Source organism: Eulemur rufifrons, chromosome 19 (genome assembly GCF_041146395.1).
Source record: "Eulemur rufifrons isolate Redbay chromosome 19, OSU_ERuf_1, whole genome shotgun sequence".
Taxonomy (NCBI): domain Eukaryota; kingdom Metazoa; phylum Chordata; class Mammalia; order Primates; family Lemuridae; genus Eulemur; species Eulemur rufifrons.
This window is the reverse complement of record NC_091001.1, coordinates 88,166,036-88,186,009: the sequence shown is the minus strand read 5'-3', so window position 1 is coordinate 88,186,009 and position 19,974 is coordinate 88,166,036. Positions and strand designations below refer to the sequence as shown.

General features: G+C 40.9%; 1 protein-coding gene across 2 annotated transcripts in view; it reads left to right on the top strand.

The window, feature by feature from the left end:
- Window positions 1–19,974, top strand: part of CRIM1 (cysteine rich transmembrane BMP regulator 1) — a 188,765-nt gene that overhangs the window by 104,815 nt on the left and 63,976 nt on the right. For both annotated transcript variants that reach the window (XM_069495226.1, XM_069495227.1), the window contains exons 5-7: window positions 2,087–2,208; window positions 14,524–14,706; window positions 17,070–17,267. In XM_069495226.1, the coding sequence (XP_069351327.1) occupies window positions 2,087–2,208; window positions 14,524–14,706; window positions 17,070–17,267 (503 nt within the window). The remainder of the gene's footprint in view (window positions 1–2,086; window positions 2,209–14,523; window positions 14,707–17,069; window positions 17,268–19,974) is intronic.

Below are 19,974 nucleotides of genomic sequence, written 5' to 3'. Positions count from 1 at the left end.
TAATAGAGATATTTAAATGTTGGGAAAGAGGTGGGAAATAAAAGGGAAAACAGACTTAGGGCAGACTTAGTCCTGGTGTTGTGTGAGTGTGAATCTAACACTGAGAACCTGGCACATAAGCGCACATATATCTTCAGTAAAGGTTAAATCTGAAAAGGTATTTTTTGCTTGATTGTATATGCTTTGGTGTTGAAATTAGAATGATTCCCTGGAATATACCAGTAAGCAATAATGTGAATTGTAGAAGATGTGTAAGAAAGGGTTGATCTGTTCTTGTAGGATGCTTGCCCTGTAACCACATCTGGACATTGTGATCAGAGTGTGGCCTCTCATTACTCCTGCCCCATTTATCTGTAAACTCTAAAGAGTCTATAAGTTGTACAGAGTGCCATGTGCCATAAATGTAACAAATGTAGTCATACAGCGATATGATTATGTGCTCACAACTGCAGTGGCTAGGCACATAAGCACAAAAGAGGATGGGGTGACCTTACTAGGCACTAAAAGCCCAGCTCACATGTACCCAGCCCTAGAAAGTGACTGCCCTGCGGGACTATTTACTATGAATTGAGAGCGCCCAGCTCTGCTCACACAAAACAAGCAAACTATTATTTTATACCATAGGCAGAAATACCATTGCAGCAAAACCTTAATTGTCTAACACTCTCTTCTCCCAGGAATCCCATATAATTGTCACCCTACGTGGAAGAACCCTGAAAGGGCCTGCCTTGGGGTAGAGGTTGGGGATCATTCACATCTTTCCGGTGGCTTTAATAGTCTTTGGTGTAAATTTTAACTTAAATTCATTTCCTTTCTAGTTCCACAGTTAATTATAAATGTAATTAAATCTCTGGGCCTGATTAGTGAGGTACTTGTGGACTATAGGCATATTTTAATTTATTAAAGATCCAAAGAACAATAGGTGAACAAACTAATTACTTAAGTAGGAAGGGGGAAAAAACAGAATGAATATGTTAATAGTCCTCCCCTGCTGGGAATGTCATCTCCCCTCTTCTTGGCCCCTACTGTACACAAATACCCACACACTTCCTTCCAGGATGTCTTTTTTTAGGATGCCTTCATTTTAGTCCTGTCAACCTGGGAACTCCCTGTCATCCTCCCCACCCCCTGACCCATACTTCTCTCCCCAGGGGAGTCCCAGGGCACAAGCCTGGCTGCTCCTTCCACATCATCTTAGGTGGACGTGCTGACACACAGCTGCCCTGAATTTCTCATTTCCAGCCTGCCTTGTAGCAGATACAACGATTAGTCTCCTCTTATTTTACCTGCCCGTATTCGCCAGGTTTCTGTGTGTAGGCAGGTTTCGTAGCAGAGTGGAAGGGAAGGGTGAGAGCCAGCACAGCCAGCTTGTAGTCCACTGAACACCTCATTCGTGCACATGGAGATAAATGCTCTTTCGGTAGCTTAGAAGACCCCAAAATTTAAGACTTTTAGCTTCCATGATAGCTGTCATACAGTCCATCGCCTAAAGCTGGTACCCGCTCTTTTTCCTCAATCTTCAGTCAATTTCTTCCATTGTACACAAGTACAAATTAAATGTTGCTCAAGGCGAGAGTGCTACGAGAGACAATCACACTGACAAGAAAAGGCTGAAAATCTAATAACTTAATCGTTGAAACGAGAGTCAGAAAGTGTCTGAGAAACACCTAAACATCGATAGCAACAAAGCAGCACCGGGGGGCGGCTCAGCGCAGGGGTCCTCGTTCTGCGTTAGCCTGTGTTGGCCCGTGGGAGCAGCGTCGATTTGCAGAATAACTCAGCAGATGCAGCTGAGTCAGCCGGAAATGTTTGTCATGCTCAGTACCGGTCTGGTTAAGTAAGAAATGAAGTGATGAGTTTTAGAAATATTTCTGTCAAAAGCATTAAAGTTACAAATCGGGGTGTATATGCAGTAGGTGAGCCTGAACCCCTCCCGCTTCCCTGTGTCCCAGTAACACCAGGTAAACAAGCCAGGGTCAGACAGACCAGGTACTCTGCCACAGCCGCTGCCACTTTGTTTGTGGTCTCCCGACTTCTGTGTTGTTGTTTATTCATGGGGTTTTCCTTCCCTTTTCTTTGGTTTCAGATGCGAGTGTCTCTCTGGCTTATGTGGTTTCCCCGTGTGTGAGGTGGGATCCACTCCCCGCATAGTCTCTCGTGGAGATGGGACACCCGGAAAGTGCTGTGATGTCTTTGAATGTGTTAATGGTACGTGGGGTTTCTCTTGTTCTCAGACAGTGTACATTTGTGCAGGAGGAGGAGGGAGGGTTCAACTGAGCTGCTTCTGCCTTTTACAAAGCCGGGAATGCACTCAGGGACTTGCTGGAGGGCACTCAGGGAGAAGGTTTGCTTACGATCCCACGGTGCAGTAAAGAAAGTTAGGATGGGAACTGTCGTTCCACCCATCAGAAAGAGAACGTTGGAAATGCAATAGCAGATCACACGTAGCTATCATACTCCGCTGTGTTTCCAAATTTCAGAAATCTTGGGATTTTAGGAAAAGGATCCTGGAGCCTGTTAATCATATTCCTCCTGCTGTCGCTCAGTAACTCATCCTATGGCTGTCAGGAGGTGATCTAGCTAAAACCACATCAGAGCTGCCACACTTTGGAACAGAAACAGCCTTGCTCATCTAGTTTAGCATTTTCCTACTTAGGGAGAACACCTTTGACCAATGGTTGGTCATTGGTGTTGGCCTGCTTTAGGCTTGACCATGGTGGCCCAGAAAAAGGATTCTTTGGTTACAAGATTCCTTCAGACAGAATGTGCCTCTCCCTTTCACCTTTCATGGGAAAGTTTGGTGCTTGGTGACTTGGTGTTTATTGAACTTAGATACCAGAAGGGAGGGGAAGCTACTCCCTTCTAGTGGTGGAAATGCTTCTCCACCAGAATTTTCAGGGGAAAAAAAAAAAAAAAAGCAAAGAATAACACTCAGACAAGTTAGATGTCAGCAATTGTACAGAGCATTATGTAGTCAAGACTTACACAAGAAAATGGAGATGAATTTGAACAATTTGGACAAATACAGCAAAATTATACCTACAGAATTATCCATATCAACTACTGCCTGTAAGAATTCAGACTTCAGAAGGTTTGCTGCCCTCCCGCCAAAGCCCCTCCCTGCCCCACAAGGGAAGGTTATGTTAAAGTTGAGTCTTCCTTGATCATGTCCTCTGATTTTTAATCCAGTGGCCACATGCTGTTGTGTTTTGTTGGCCTTTGGAGGAAACACTGGCGGTATGGCTTTGTGGTTAAGAGAGAACACAGACAGAACCCGCTGACCTCAGTTTGAAAACTGGTCCCTCCACTTACTAGCTGTGTAACTTTGAGGAAGTTTCTTGGTCTCCCTGGGCCTTACTTAGTTTCTACATCTGTAAAATGGAGTGAGTAACGGTGGATTAAATGAGGTATTATATGTCAAGCTCTTGGAATTATACTTCAAGTGCAGATAGTCCCTAATATCCTGTGTGCCCACCCTCTGTTCACATTCAGAGCCACAGTTGTGGGCCTTGGGGGTGGGGGATGGAGACGGTGAGGCTGAACTTCCTGGCTTACTGACCTCACAAACGCAAGCATATAGGAAAGGGTGCAGAAAAAGTTCCGCGTGCTTAATTCTCCTCTCAATGCTTCTCCCACCTCTCTTATTGCTTAGCCAGTAGTAATGCCTGTTAAACACCAGCAAATGACCAGGCAGACCTTTCTCTGGCACCACTGCAGTTTAGTTTACTGTAGATGATATTTTGTGAATACTTGACTTGGACCATTTGAGACAGAAATAGTCGCTGCTTAGGTTCCCAGCGCCTCAGATGTGCTTCCTTCCAGTGCTCATTGCTCTGAAAATACTTCCTCTCGTGCCTGACTCTCGCTCTAGAATGTGAGCTGTCCATCACGTTATCTTTGTGTCTGTGGATATTACCCTATATCTGCCTCACAGGGCAGAGATTGTTGAGTGAGCGAGTTAGAGAGTGATCTGATTCATATCACCTTAGTTTGCTCCAGAGGTGTCTATTAAATACCAGCCCATAGAAGAGTTACTTTCTAAGAATCCTCCATCTTTTACTGCTCTACACTTTAATCTTAAGTCATTTGTCCCCTGAAAATACCACTTCTAGTAATAAGATTTGCAGTTATTTCCTTGGGGTGAGGAATAAGAGTGCCTCTCTTCTCTCCTTGCTTCTTGGTTCTAGAAACTCGAGTGTCATGCTTTTCTTATCAGAACATTGACTTTACATCTCGCTCCAATCTGATGTGTCTCAGGCTGTTAGTAGCTGCACCCCCACCACTCAGTGGCCTTGGGATCAATCTTCAGAGCCTGCCCCTGTTTATAGCCACTTTTTGTAGAGCCATGACTTCAGGAAAAGGATTTTCCATCTGCCAAGAGAAAATGTTGAGTCAACAGAATGCAGTCTACTGTGTTTCTGGTGGTTGCTTCTTTCTTGCCACCATAAACTTGTTGGGTGATCTTTGCTTTATTTCTCATCTTGCTGTAGTGTCTCTGTTGTTGTGTTAGTCATTCGGCTGTAGAAGAGACTAGGAACTAATACTGTGAAGATCTGTAATCCTACACAACATTTTTAAGGGCAATCTGTCTCAAAGCCTATATTTTACTTTTAACATATGCATACATACACACTCATATATATGAGTGTGTATGTATAACATATATGAGTATGTATGTATATATAAGAAATATATTTACCACCCAGTGTCCTGGAAGAATCTTGCTATTGTCATAAGGTCACCATTAGAAGATATTACATATCAAATATTCATTATCATCACTTAGAAAAGCAGAGGTCTGTTTTTATGTATGTATACATATATGAAGTTATCCACAGAGGATTTGAGGCAACTTTACAGTGAGAACAGATTCAATAACATGGTGGTAAAATATTAATGAGAAAAGAGAATCATAACCACAGAGTTGTAAGAGAACATAGAAAGTGAAAATCAAACAGAAAGCACCCACAGGTATGTAGGCCATACGTGTCTATGTAGTTGCCGGAGTTAAACATCAGATTAGACCCCCAGCTTCTTGGCCATCAAAGTGAAAAAAGAGATAGAGTCAGATACAGAATTCTTATTTTCAGAGAAAACAAGCTTGCTGGAGAGAGCAACTCTCTCTCTAATGGAGCTTTCTCACATGGAAATGAAAAAGAAGCCCTAGATGCTAAAGTTGGTCCTGTGCTCAATTGCTTTCCCACCGCAAATGCAGAAACAGGTTTCCTGTGGTGGTTCTTCTCAATTAGACACAAAAGCAAATATTAAAATGCAGCTCAATGGAAGCAGTTCCAACAGATCAGATTGACACAGCTAGACCGTAGGCACCTACAGCGTTGTCTCTCAATTTGAGAACTCTCAATATGGTAGAGTAGATCCAAAGATCCCAGTTCAGGAGACAGTGGGTGGGATGTTAACGTAACCGACCCCATGGGCAGAGTGGAGAGTGCACGGCAGCACACAGCTCTTATGCTGCCGTTCATAGGATCCAGATGGTCATGTTATTTTTTTTTTTAAGATAAGCATTAAAGTGGAAATATAAGATTTAAAAATATTCACCCAGAACGTGAGTACTCCTGAGTTTTGAAAACACTAGCCTGGATGAATAGATAGAACACCCTCCATACATATTATTTCTCTTTGCGGTTTGGTTTGGTTTTGTTTTGGTGGAGGGATGGGAGAGTTGCAAATCAGATTATGACAGTTTTATGACTGCATTCTCTGACAAGAGCCAAAAGTAGGATTTGTGAAGTGTTGGCTGAGTGAGAACCCTGTTGTTTAGAGACCAAAGGAACAGGTGGTATGATTGAGTTCCTTTTATGTAAACTTAGACGTTGTCAAAATCATCACCTCCTGCAAGTATGACCTCCAAAGCAGTGTTTGAAAAATCGTGTATCTCTTTTAAGAAACAGTTCTACGTCTGCTCTGGCCCATAAACAAATGTTCTGTCAGTGATCAGCTAGAGCTGGGTGATGGCCTCTACTTTTAGATGGGTGTGTGTTCTCCATTTTATCACAGTACCACCTATTATCTGACACGTGGCCCACCTCTTGTTTCAGAAGGCATTTGGTTTGAAATCCTAGGCAAAGAATGTGGAAGTGATCATCTGGTTCCTCAGATATGATCGGTTCTCCAGCATATGTGCACAGACATCTAGATAAAATAGAATATCTTGGTTAAAGTGTTATAGGCAATAACTGACTCTTCCAGCATGACTTAGTTATAAGCTGTTCCCTAAGTAAATGAGTTAGTCTGCAGTATTACGTTATTGGAGATAAGCCAGTTGAAACTACCAAAAGTATTTTTAGCTTTATAATATTTAGCACTGAGCTGTTCATTGTGACAACATATTAATAGTTAGCAAGACCAGGTATATATCGAGGCTAGTCCATATTCACAGCTCTAAGAACATGTCATCAGGATAAAACAGAAGCATCTTCTCTTGCCACGGTGCCAAGAGTGGTGGGTAGATGGGGCAGGGCAGGAGCGTCACTTGTGTACACCAGGATTAGCCAAAGGCAATTTCAGGTGGTAATGAAATAGGTTCAGACAAAAGGGAACAGAATACAACTTAGCTTCTGTTTGTAGCCTGTTTGTATGCCGTTTGAAACCTTTATCTGTCAGAACACTGTCCCTGCAGCACTCTGATTCTCACAGCAGTATAAAATGCAGATTTTAACCAGCCTGAGCAACATAGTGAGACCTTTCTACAAAAACTAAAGAGATTATTTGGGCACGGTGGTGCGTGCCTATAGTCCCAGCTACTGGGAAGGCTGAGGCAGGAGGATCCCTTGAGCCCAGGAGTTTGAGGTTACAGTGAGCTATGATCATACCATTGCACTCTGGCCTAGGTGACAGAGCAAGACCCTGTCTCTAAAAACAAAACAAAACAAAAAGCAAATTATAAATGAGCACTAACAGCTAAGAGTCTTTATTACGGTCATGTTGCCCACCCAGTAATGACTTCCTATTTTATTCTAGGATATACGAAGGTTAATAAAAATTGGAAATGATCCTATGTTGGCGCTGACAGAATTTTCTCAGACATTAGCATGTAAAATTCACCGTTTAAAGGGGAGCCATGCCCAGAGTCAGCTTGCTCCTAATGTTTTTTTGGCCTAGAAAATTCAGACCTGCAGCCTGTTAATAAGAAAACTAATGCAGAAAACATCTATTAAGAACCTTGTCCAGGCCGGTTGCAGTGGTTCATGCCTGTAATCCTAGCACTCTGGGAGGCCAATGTGGGTGGATTGCTTGAGCTCAGGAGTTTGAGACCAGCCTGAGCAAGAGCGAGACCCCATCTCTACTAAAAATAGAAAGAAATTAGCCAAACAACTAAAAATAGAAAAAATTAGCCGGGCATGGTGGCGCATGCCTGTAGTCCCAGCTACTCAGGAGGCTACGGCGGGAGGATCGCTTGAGCCCAGGAGTTTGAGATTGCTGTGAGCTAGGCTGACACCACAGCACTCTAGCTCAGGCAAGAGAATGAGATTCTGTCTCAAAAAAAAAAAAAAAAACCAAAAACCATGTCCATATAGCAGTTATGCTCAGCAATATTTCTAGGGATGTAATGTCTTCTAATGATACAGTAATGGAGAGAATCTGGCACTTTGAAAGCAGTTGTCCATTCAATATGTATTTATTGAGCACCGCTCATGTTCCTGGGGCCTTACTAAACTACTTTTGTTTAAGAGTGATGCAGTCTTTTGTAATCCTTTATGAGAGTTGTTCCCTTTCCCTCATCCTAAAATAGGGCCTGCTTGGTGTCCTCCAGCACACACACACACTTCCCCTGCCTCCCATAGAATAAGCCAATTGAAACAACCAAAAATATTTTCAGTCTTATAATATTTAATACTGAGCCATTAATGTAACAATATAGCCAGCTGGACCAGGTATGCATTGAGGCTAGTCCACATTCACAGCGATGAGAACGTGTCATCGGGATAATTAATACATTAAAGTGAAAAGATAAGATTTAAAAATATTCACACAGAACTCGAGAACCCCTGAGTTTTGTAAACATTAGCCTGGATAAATAGATGGACAAAACCTCCTCCATAAATACTACTTCTCTTTGAAGTCTGGTTTTATTTTGTTTTGGTGGAGGGATGTGAGAAGCTGCAGGTAGAAGCTGATGTAGAAGCTGCAGCAAGTTACCCAGAAGATTTAGCAAAGATCATTGATGAAGATGGCTTCATTAAACAACAGATTTTCAGTGTAGATGAAGATGCCACCTAGGACTTTCATAACTGGAGAAGGGAAGTCAGTGCCTGGCTTCAAAGCTCCAAAGGACAGCCTGACTCTCTTCCTAGGGGCTAAATGCAGCTGGTGACTTTAAGTTGAAGCCAGTGCTCATTTACCTAAATTCCAAAAATCCTAAGGCTCTTAAAAGTTACGGGAAATCTTTTATGTCTGTGGTCTATTAATAATGTAAATAGAATAACACAGCCTGGATGACAACACATCTGTTTACAACATGGTTCACTGAATATTTTAAGCCCACTGTTGAGAACTACGACTCAGAAAAAAAAGATTCCTTTCAAAATATTACTGCTCATTGACAATGCACGTGGTCACCCAAGAGCTCTGATGGAGATGTACAAGGAGATTAGTATTGTTTTTATACTTGCTAACACAGCATCCATTCTGTAGCCTGTGGATCAAGGAGTCATTTTGACTTTCAAGTCATATTATTTCAGCAATACATTTCATAAGGCTGTAGCTGCCATAGGTAGTGATTCCTCTGATGTATCTAGGCAAAATAGATTAAAAACCTTTTGGAAAGGCTTCATCATTCTAGTTGCCATTAAGAACACCTGTGATTCATGGGAGGAGGTAAAAATATCAACATTAACGGATTTTGGATGAAGTTGATTCTAACCCTCATGGATGACTTGGAGGAGTTCAAGACTTGAGTGGAGGAAATCACTGCAGATGTGGTAGAAACGGCAAGAGAACTAGAATTAGAAGTGGAGCCTAACTGGCATGGTGACTCATACTTGTGATAGATGCAGGAGGATCACCTGAGGCCAGGAGCTCGAGACCAGCCTGGACAGCATAGCGAGACCCTGACTCTACAAAAAAAAAAAATGAGCCAGGCATGGTGGCACATGCCTGTTGTCCTACCTACTCAGGAGGCTGAGGCAGGAGGATAGTTTGAGCCCAGGAATTCAAGTTTACAGTGAGCTAGGATCTCGCCACTCTACTCCAGTCTTGGTGACAGAGCAAGACCCTATCGATCAATCAATTGATAGATAGATAAAATACAATACAGAAGTGGAACCTGAAGATATGACTGAATTGTTGCAATCTCATGATAAAACTTTAATGGTTGAGGAGTTGCTTCCTATGGATGAGCAAATACAGTGGTTTCTGAGATGGAATCTACTCCTGATGAAGACTGAACATTATTGAAATGACAACAAAGGATTTTAGAATATTACTTAAATTTAGTTCATAAAGCAGCAGGGTTTGAAGGACTGACTCCAGTTTTGAAAGAAGTTCTACTGTGGGGAAAATGCTATCAAACAGCATTGCATGCTGCGGAGAAATCTTTCATGAAAGGAAGAGTCAATCAATGTGGCAGACTTCATTGTTGTCTTCTTTTAAGAAATTGCCACATTCACCCCAGCCTTCAGCAGCCGCCACCCTGATCAGTCAGCAGCCATCAACATCGAGGCAAGACCCTCCACCAGCAAAAAGGTTGTGACTCACTGAAGGCTCAGATGATCGTTTGCATTTTTTAGCAATAAAGTATTTTTAAATCAAGGTATGCACATTGTTTTTTTAGACATAATGCTATTGCACACTTAATAGACTACAGTATAGTGTAAACATAACTTTTATGTACATTGGGAAACCAAAAACTTTGTGTGACTTGCTTTATTGCCGTGGTCTGGGTCCAAATCCCCGCTGTCTCCAAGATGTGCCTGTGCCTGTCACCACCTGCCAATCAGTGTAATTCAGTGGGCAGTAGCGTTTAGTAATAGTTCTGTATTATTAATATATGGCTCTTTTTCAGGAGCTCCAAAATAAAGAGGGAAAGGAAAATTCCAGAACTTAGAAACATAAAATTTAATTTTGCAGACACAAAACATGTACAAAAATCACTAAAAAGACACTTTTATGCATCACTGCATTGAGAAGTACAACTTACATAGTAAACTATTTCTTTGTAGTATTTTTCTTTTCCGTATCCACTTAAATTGTCCTCTTCTAGAGGTTGTGGCAATCTCTGCACTGTTGTGAGACTTACGTCTGTTCCCAACAGGTGAAGGAGTCATTGGTCCTCAAAGACCTTAGGTAACCTTTTTATCATGCACTTTTCTGAAGAGCCTTTATAAATTGTTCTCAGCATCAAACAGAGATTTCATTGTATTGTGTAATTTTTTTTTTTTAAACCTAAAGGATTGATCCTGTTTTCTGAGCTGTGTTTTTAGGACTCCGTCTTGCTAAGTTGCCCCCCACCTTGCTTCCTGTGCTGTAGCTGCCGGAACCTCGCTGCCCCAGTCCTCCATCAGTGCCACCCCTGCCCTGAAGCTCTGCACGCCCCACCAGTTCATTCCGATCCCAACTGAGATTAGTATGTTGGCTAAAAGTGTGTGGAAGAATTCTGGACTATAAGATGATTCTTTTTAACATTAATTTTCTGAAAAAAATACTACAATCACGCAACACCAAGGAAAGAGCTTCCAACACACATTTACTGCACACGTGCACATACAGGTCACCACTTGTCTCACACAACTGGTGACTTTAGGCAGGTGCCTCATCTCTTTAAATTTCATTTTCCTCATTGAAAAGATGAATATTAATACTTGTTCTGTCTTCTCAGTGGGGTTGTTAGGAAATCAAATGAGAAACAAATTATCCTTAAATACAATAAAAATACAAATATACTCAAAATGCAATGAAAGTTTCTGAAAGTGTTTTGGACATGTAAGGTGATATACTGAGAAATTATTTGGGGACAAGGGAGCCCATGAAAGATGTGGCTACGTCATCCAGCTTTCTCTACCTGACTGAATAGGCCTCATCAGCTCAGGAAAATGTTCGTTAGTTTAGGAGTACTTCTTTTAAATAGTTTATGAAAAACATAGCAGGCAGTTCACCAGTTTAAGCTGTATAATCCCGTTGTTTTTAGTATATTCACAGAGTCATGCAGTCATCACTGTCGTTAGGACATTTTCATCAACCTCCCCGACCCCCGTGAAAAACTCCTGAACCCATTAACAGGCATAACCCCATTTCCCACCAAAGCCCCCAGCCCTAGGCAGCCACTAAGCTACTTTCTATCTCAATAGATATGCCTGTTATGGGTATTTCATATAAGGAATCATACAGTACATGGTTCTTTGTGACTGGCTTCTTTCACTTAGCATGTTTCAGGGTTTTTTCATGTTTTGGCATATATCAGAACTTGGTTCCGTTTTACAGCCAAATATTATTTCATTGGATGTACCATTGTTTGTTTATCCATACATCAGTTAAGGGACATGTTTTGGCTGTTGTGCTGCTATGAACATTTGTGTACAAGTTTTTATGTGGATATATGTTTTTATTTCTCTTGAGTATATACCTGGGAGTGGAATTGCTTAATCATACGGTAATTCTGTGTTTGATATTTTGAGGAAATGCCAGTTTTCCAAAGCAGCTGCGCTTTCACATCCTCACTAGCAATATATGGGAATTCCAATTTCTCAACGTCTCATCAACACTTTAACCATCTTTTCGATTATAGGTATCCTAGTGGATGTGAAATAGTATCTTACTGTGGCTTTGATTTGCATTCCCCTAATGACTTACAGTGTTGAACATCTTTTTGTGTCGTTTTTGGCCATTTCTATATCTTTTTTGGAGAAATGTCTGTTCAAATGTTTGCCCAATTTTCAACTGAGTTATTTTTTATTGTTGAATTGTAAGAGTTCTGGTTACGGGTTTGTTTTTTTTTTTAATTAGATACATGATTGCAAATACTTTCTCCTAATCTTTGAGTAGCCGTTTTACTTTCTTGATGGTTTCCTTTGAAGCACAAAAGTAGATAAAGTCCAGTTTATGTGTTCTTCTTTTGTTGTTTATGCTTTTAGTGTCATACCTAAGAAACCATGGTCTAATCCAAGGTCACAAAGATTCACTCCTTTGTTTTATCCTAAGATCTCTACAGTTGTAGCTGTTACACCTAAATCATAGCTCTATGATTCATTTTGAGTTAATTTTTATATATGGTATGCGATATAGGGAGTCCACCTTCATTCTTTTGCATATAAATATCCAGTTGCCCAGCACCATTTATTGAAAAGACTGTTCTTTCCCAAATTGAATTGTCTTGACTCCCTCACCAAAAATCAATGACTGCTGTAGTTTATTTTTACACTCTTAATTCCATTGAACTATATATCTATCCTTATGCCAGAACCACACTGTCTTGATTACTGTAGCATTGTATTATGTTTCAAAATCAGGAAGCGTGAGTCCTCTAACTTTATCCTCCGTTTTAAGATTGTTTTGGCAATTCTGGGTCCCTTGCATTTCCATATGAATTTTAGGATCTGCTTGTCAATTTTTATAAAAGAGCCAGCTAGGATTTTGATAGGGAGGGATTGCATTGAATATGTAGATCCATTTGGGGACTATTTCCATTTTAGCAATATTGTCTTTCAATCCATGAACATGTGGTGAATTCCCATTTAGTTAGGCTTTATAAATTTCTTTCAGCAATATTTTGTTGTTTTCAGAGTACAAGTTTTACATTCATTTTATTCAGTTTATTTCTAAGTATTTTATTCTTTTTGATACTATTGAGAATGGGATTGTTTTCTTGACTTGATTTTTCTGATTGTGCATTGCTAGTGTATAGAAACGCAATTTGGGGGTTGCAGTTGTAGTTGTACTCTGCAACCTTGTTGAACTTGTTTATAAGTTCTGGTAGTTTTTTAGTGGATTCTTCAGAATGTTTATATATAATATTATGTCATCTGCTATTAGAGAGAGTTTTACTTCATCCTTTCCAATCTAGATGCCTTTTATTTATTTTTCTTCCTTAATGTCTCTGGCTAGAATTTTCATTACAATGTTGAATCGCAGTGGTGAGAGTGGACATCATTGTCTTGTTCCTGATCTTAGGCAGAAAGCATTTAGTCTTTCACCATTAAATATGATGTTAGCTGTGGGTTTTTTGTAGATGCTATTTATCAAGTTGAGAAAGTTCCCTTCTGTTCCTAGTTTGTTGAGCATTTTTATCATGAAACAATATTAAATTCTGTCAAATGCTGAAAGCTGTATCTATTGAGATGATCATATGGTTTTTGTTCTTTATCCTATTGACATGTCATGTTACATTATTGATTTTGGGGGGGGTGTTAAACCAACCTTGCATTCTAGGAATAATTCCCACTTGGTCATGGTATATAATCCTGTTTATATGTTGCTGGATGTAGTCTGGTAATAATTTTTTTTTGAGGATTGTTATGTCTATATTCATAAGAGACACTGATCTGTAGTTGTGATGTCTTTGTCTGTTGGGAGTTATTTTAAATCAACCAAATTTAAAGATAAAGAATAAACTTAGGGAGAGTCTTTCAGGGCAGAGACAAATTTAAAAATCATTGGTATGGCTAGGTGCAGTAGTTCATACTTGGAATCCTAGTACTTTGGGAGGCAGAGATGGGAGGATCACTTGAGGCCAGGATTTTTGAGCCCTCAGTGAGCTATGATGACGCCACTCCACTCTAGTCCAGGCAACAGAACAAAACCCTGTCTCAGCAACAAAACAAAACACTGGTGTCGTGATAAGAGTTCTAAATATGCAATTATGAGTCCTTAGCAGAACATAACGTTGAAACACGATGGCAAGCACAGGGTTTTAGTTGAAGAGCCACTGTTTTTGCTTCTGTCATTTACTAAATTATGACTTTGAGTAAATTACCCAGGATTTCCTCACTTCTAAACCCAGCATAATAATATCTACATCAGACCTTTCTTATTGAGATTAAGTGAAGTAATACATGTAGAAAGTGTTTCGTTATAGACCAAGCACTATTAAAATTATAGAATTTTAAACAGACAGAAAAAAGAATTTGAGAACACTGAAGGAACAGAACATTACCACCTCCAAAAAGGCCTTTATTTTTTGAGGCAGAACAAAACCTAATGTGAAGACAGGATCATTTATTTGAGGTAGAGAATGATTTAACAAAATAAATATCTGTTTAAAGCACATACCAGATATGTGAGTTTCATGGTCATAAAGTTTAGGTTTATTTGGGATGGGAGGAAGTCAGTGTAGACTTTGCTAAGGGGAATTTCGATTCCTTGTTGTAAACAGGATAACAGTGTGTTTTGTTTATTTTACTTTGCTTTGCTTTATTGCTTCCGTTACATAAAGTTGTATTGAGTTTAGTATATTTCCATCAAATTGTAACCCCCTGCCATTAGAATTTTCTAGAGGCTGTCTGAAAAACATTAAAGGACACCACTCAAAAATGACTTAGAATATGCCTTGTTTGTTTTAACTCCTTTCAGAAACAAAGCCAGCCTGCGTCTTCAACAACGTGGAATATTACGACGGAGACATGTTTCGAATGGACAACTGTCGCTTCTGTCGATGCCAAGGGGGCGTTTCCATCTGCTTCACTGCCCAGTGCGGTGAGCTGAACTGCGAGAGGTACTATGTGCCCGAAGGGGAGTGCTGCCCAGTGTGTGAAGGTGAGAAAAGGTGCTAATTAAAGATTAATACGAGTGTACATGGTACAGAGTTTTAGTATGAAAATTGACCTAATTCAGTCTCGTCCAAAAGTAGAAGAATATTGAAGTTCTTTTTTTATGACATTGTGGTCTATACTTTAGAATGTTGATAGTGCCAGGTAGAGTATAAGGAAACACTTCCCCGGGGGAAGCCATGCCCTGGGTGTAGATGATGGGTCCCCTGTTTCCACAGGTCAACATGAGATTTCCCAGGGTTGCTTTCTGTTCCTCCCCTGTAGTTCTCGCAGTTGGTTAGCAAGTCCTGGGGCAAAGCTTTGTCTTCACCCTGACATTGGAATTCACCACCTCTTCTCTTCTCATTGCTCCGCTAGGATAGGGTGGGCTTTGTCACCAACAGTCAGTCTCAGGCAGTCAGCCCAGAGAGCCACCCAGCCTGCGTCCTTACCGATACCCCTGGCCCTCCAGTGGGATCAGGACCCTGCCACTCCTCCTTTGAAAATATGTGGTAGTTAGAGGAGGGTTGTGGTGTGGTGTGATGGCGACACCAGCTCAAGGCCCAGCCAGGTGTCAGGGGTGACTTTTAGGGACCGGCTTTCTCTGCATTCCCCTCTTCTCTGCAAGAAGTAACATTTCTATGTTCCTCCAACAGGCTGTATCTTCCCATCTCTGATATTCATAAATAATAAATAGAATAGTGCCTCTCTTATTCAGTACAACCCACAAATTTTAAGGATTAGGACATTGAAGTTCAGAAAAGTAAAGTCACTTGCGTGAGTTTACAGTGAGGCTAGGAACAATACTGCCATGCCTGGCTGTGTCCGTGGCATTCTCCTGACCACACGACAGTTTTCCCCAGAGAAGAAGGTCGTGTGAGCTTTCTTGTCCTGACTGGACCACACATCTTCAGTCTAAAGTCGTGCATGTTAGTCTTGAACTCTGCACACAAAGTGGGAGGGTCCATACTTTTTGCTGTTCTCCTAAAATCCTTTAAATGGTTGAGCTATATTTGCCCCATAATATTGAAGATCTGATATGTTTACATTTCTAACATTGATCAGTTGTTCATAATAGTGGAACCTTTTCCTTACTAGAAATTATTTTACCCAACACAGGAGAAAAGTAGTTTACCTTTCAGTTGTCGTCCAAGATTAAAAAAAAAAATTCCATCAAACTTTTAAGCTTACAATAGTGCCTGAAACTACGTAGCGGTTGGCGGTGTGAAAACATAGATATGAACCTCTGTGTAAGAATCATAACGAGTTGTCTGGGCACAGATCCGGTTATGTCTCACTTCCTGGAATTCAGATCCAGCCTCAAAGTAGAAATGAAGTATTTAGTATAATATTTTTTATAAAGGAATTTAGAAAGTCTTATCTAGTGCAGGTCTATTGGCCACTTCCGTCTCTGGCAGACTGCCTTTCTAAAGCTGTGACTGGATTATTTTAAATTTTGACTTTCTAACTTTCTTATAATGCCCTGTTACCTCCTTAGAATCAAGATGACCAAACTCTAAATTGTCTAGACTCTTCTCCCAACACGGCATTACCTATTTTGTCAAGGCCAGTTTTTATGCGTTTCTGAGAAAGAAAATTGAGTAATTTATTTAGTTGCTCTCAATATAGGGGTACTCGGGTACTCTGAACGCAGTATTTTGTATCCTTGTCAGTAAATTCAGTAAGCATTTTTTTTTTCATAGTAGTCTTGGTGACATTTGTCTCCCAACCTTGGCTGCTGCTTAGCTGCCCAGCTACGGGAAGAAAACTGGCCTAAGTTCACAGCCTGTCCCCAAGGCCCAGTGGCCCATGGTGTGTCTAAACCAGCCTTGTCATGAACAAGGCCACAGCAAGGGCCTGCTCTGCTCCTCACTGTCGTCCACATGGATTTGCAGGCTCTGTGAAATATGGTTCCATTAGTCCTGGGAGTAGCAATATCATTCTAAGCTAGATGGGGCAGTATTCCTTCTACTTCACAGGCAGTGAAATCGAGGTGTGAGAAACGTTTAAGTCAACAACTCTAAGACATTGTCAGAGTCTAAAATGAATCTGTGTTTTCTAATTACCAACCCACAGCTCTATCCACAAAGCTTTCCAACTTTATGGAGTGATAACACCTGCACATTGGTTTTGAGGCCACAGATCGTCTTCCCTGACTGCTGTGTCAGGATGAGTAGATGCATATTTGGTATGACAGCTGCTTTTGCTCGTACCCCCAGAGACACCTCATGCAACCCTGAGCTGCTCTTGATCACAGTTGGAACAGAACTGCTGATGACTAAAACCTGGGGGAAAAAATGTCTCTAGGTCCAGGCAGAGATAAGATTCAGAATATGCTCAGTCTTACTGTGAACTCGTGTTTTAATTTAGATCCAGTGTATCCTTTTAATAACCCCGCGGGCTGCTATGCCAATGGCCAGATTCGCGCCCATGGAGACCGGTGGCGGGAAGACGACTGTACGTTCTGCCAGTGCATCAACGGAGAACCCCATTGCGTCGCAACAGCCTGTGGACAGAGCTGCATGCACCCCGTGAAAGTGCCTGGGGAGTGCTGCCCCGTGTGCGAAGGTAAACCGCATAGATCCCCGTGAGCCCCTGGCGACTGTCTCTGGTTGGAAATGCTTCTACCAGTATGTTCTTGTTTGTTTTTTATTTCCTCAGGCAAGATGTCTGCTTCATGCTGTTACCAGTTGCAGACGAATTTATTATACAGCCCAAACTGATCATTTGGGGGAAATGTTGCACATTGAAAATGAGAATAGTGTGGTCTTTATTTTGCCATTGCAAATATGCTTATCTCAATATGGTATAAGAATATATACATTTTAATTCAGTTCACTTCAAGCCTAATTAACATCCAGAGGTCAACGCAATGAAATAAAATTGGAAATAAGACCCATGACTCAAGCATAGCATGTTCAACTTCTGATGCTTCCACAGGCCCACTGGTACTGGCAACTAGAAGGAAAACTGGAACCATCGAAGGCGATTTGCACTGCCTGGTGCCTGCTCTCGAGCATTCTTTCTGCTTCTAACATCACACTGGTTGTGGCTTTGCAATTCCTCTAATATTTTTACTTATGTCTTGGTTGCCTGTGTTTGCTACTTCTCCTCCTGTTTAATGGAGGGAAGCCTGGTACCAGACCAGGTTTTCTGTCCCAACTCTTATTCCAGTTCATTTCCTCTACCCGGGGAAGATTCTTTGTGTAGTTAACTCATGTCAGTCCTAACCTTCTGTCCATGTCCATTAGTATAGACAAGAGATTGAATATTCATACTGACATGTCCAATAAGGAGTATCCATCGTTAAGAAGCACACTTGCATAGTAAAATGAAGTAACATGGGTCAAAAATTATTCCATGTTGAAGATGGATCCTTCTAGAATTTTTTAAAACAGATATTAAAAAACTAACTGGTCTTTTCAGAAAGTAAGTTCAGTAGCCTCTAAGTCTTTTAAGTATCAAAAAGTCTTTTGCTTCCACCTAAATGTTTATAAACTCAGACTTCAGAGTTTGCCTGACTAGGTTTATTAACCTCTGAGGGGTTACACTTATTAAAAACCTTAAAAATCATATAAAAATTTAAGCTGAAGGACTCTAGTTCTATTGACATCACCAGTTTCCCCCCCATTACTCGACTCAGAGTGCAGCTGCCACACTCCAAAACTTTATAGCTTCCAGATGACCGGTTTTGTGGAGTCACCCAGCCCCTCATACGCACACGCCTCCCGCCCCCTAAAGGCAGCATCTTGGTGCTGAAAAAATGTGGAAATGTGTATAGTGGTTGCCCAGTCGGCTTTACAGAAAGGGTGTCTTGCTGAAGCAGGTAAAGGTGAGAATATCTGTCCCTAAGAATTAGGGACAACCTGTTGTCAACCTGAAATATTTAAGTATTAATACAAATGTGTGGGACATACTGTAAGAAATATTAAAAGCATAAATACATAATCTGGTAAACACCTTTTAACTTCATGGGTTTTGCACCATAAATTGAAAATACGACTTAAAAAACTTGTTAAAAAAATAGGGCCTTTCCTGCAAAAGTAAATGAAAGGAAGGCAAATCCCTTTGCACTGATCTTTTGCATTTGTTAGCATGTCCATCATGGTGAGCAGGGAAAGGAAGCAGGTGAATAGGTACACATATATATATGTGAAACTGATTTATTCTCGTCTCGTGTAGATGTTTGGCTAGGGAGTGAATCTTAGTTTGGTCACTTAGAATTTGGTCTCTGCAACACCTGCTTACAGTTATAATCTAATCTTCCTCTGAGAAAAGAGTTACAGTTTTAGTAAGCCATTAATTTCAAAAAATTAATTAAGAACCTCCTGGAGTTCAGATATAGCATTGCACACAAAGATAAATAAGGGGCAGCTTTAACTTCAAAGAACCTATTTAGGCCAAGTTTTAAACCAGGAGAAAAGGAATTCCCTATGGAGGTACTGTGGGACACATGCTTAACATTAACCCTTCACAATAACGCTGTGCTGATGGCCTTAGGATCCCTTTTGGAGATGAAGAAGTTAATGTTTAGGGAGATTTAGGTAATTGCCCCTCACATCTGTCAGATTCAGCCACGTTTTGCTTGCTCCCTGCTCTGCTCTCAGCTGGCTCACGCCCCTGTGTCTAGCGCCCTTTCTCATCGCTGCTCATCCCTGGCCTTGGGTTCTGTGTTGGGTAGAGACCAGAGTAGGGTGGCAGGAGAGGAAGTCATTTGCAACCTGAAAACTGCTCCAGGTATTTCAGATGTGAGTGCTGGCCTACCCTCTTCGTCCAATCTAAGGACCTCACAGGAAAGATGCCTTTTTGAGACGCATCCCTGAGCTCATTTGTCGAGCCTTGTGTCTGGGTTCCCTCAGTGGAACTCAGCATCTCTATCGTTGCAGACGTACAATTCTGCTGGCCTCCTTTCCTCTCTGTTTCATGCTCCAGCACGTGTCTGTCTTCATTGAACCTTTCAGAAGATTCCGTTTTCTAGTTCTCAGAAAGCTAATTTATCTTGTGTTATTTTTGTTTCTAACTTAGTTGAGTAGTGAGTGTCAAAAGATTGTATTTGCTCTCCAGGGATGCTTTCATTTTAAGATGTAACAGGAAGACAGAGAAGGTCTTTTAATACGGTATCAAAAAACAGTGCATAGCTTAAGATAATGATACTAAAATGTTATTTGTTATTAAATAATAAACTTACAAAATATACAAGGTGAATGGATCTTATTGCTTAGTGTGTAGGGTCCAAGAAAGTCTTTGGAATCATTTGAAAGTATTTTTCTCAGCA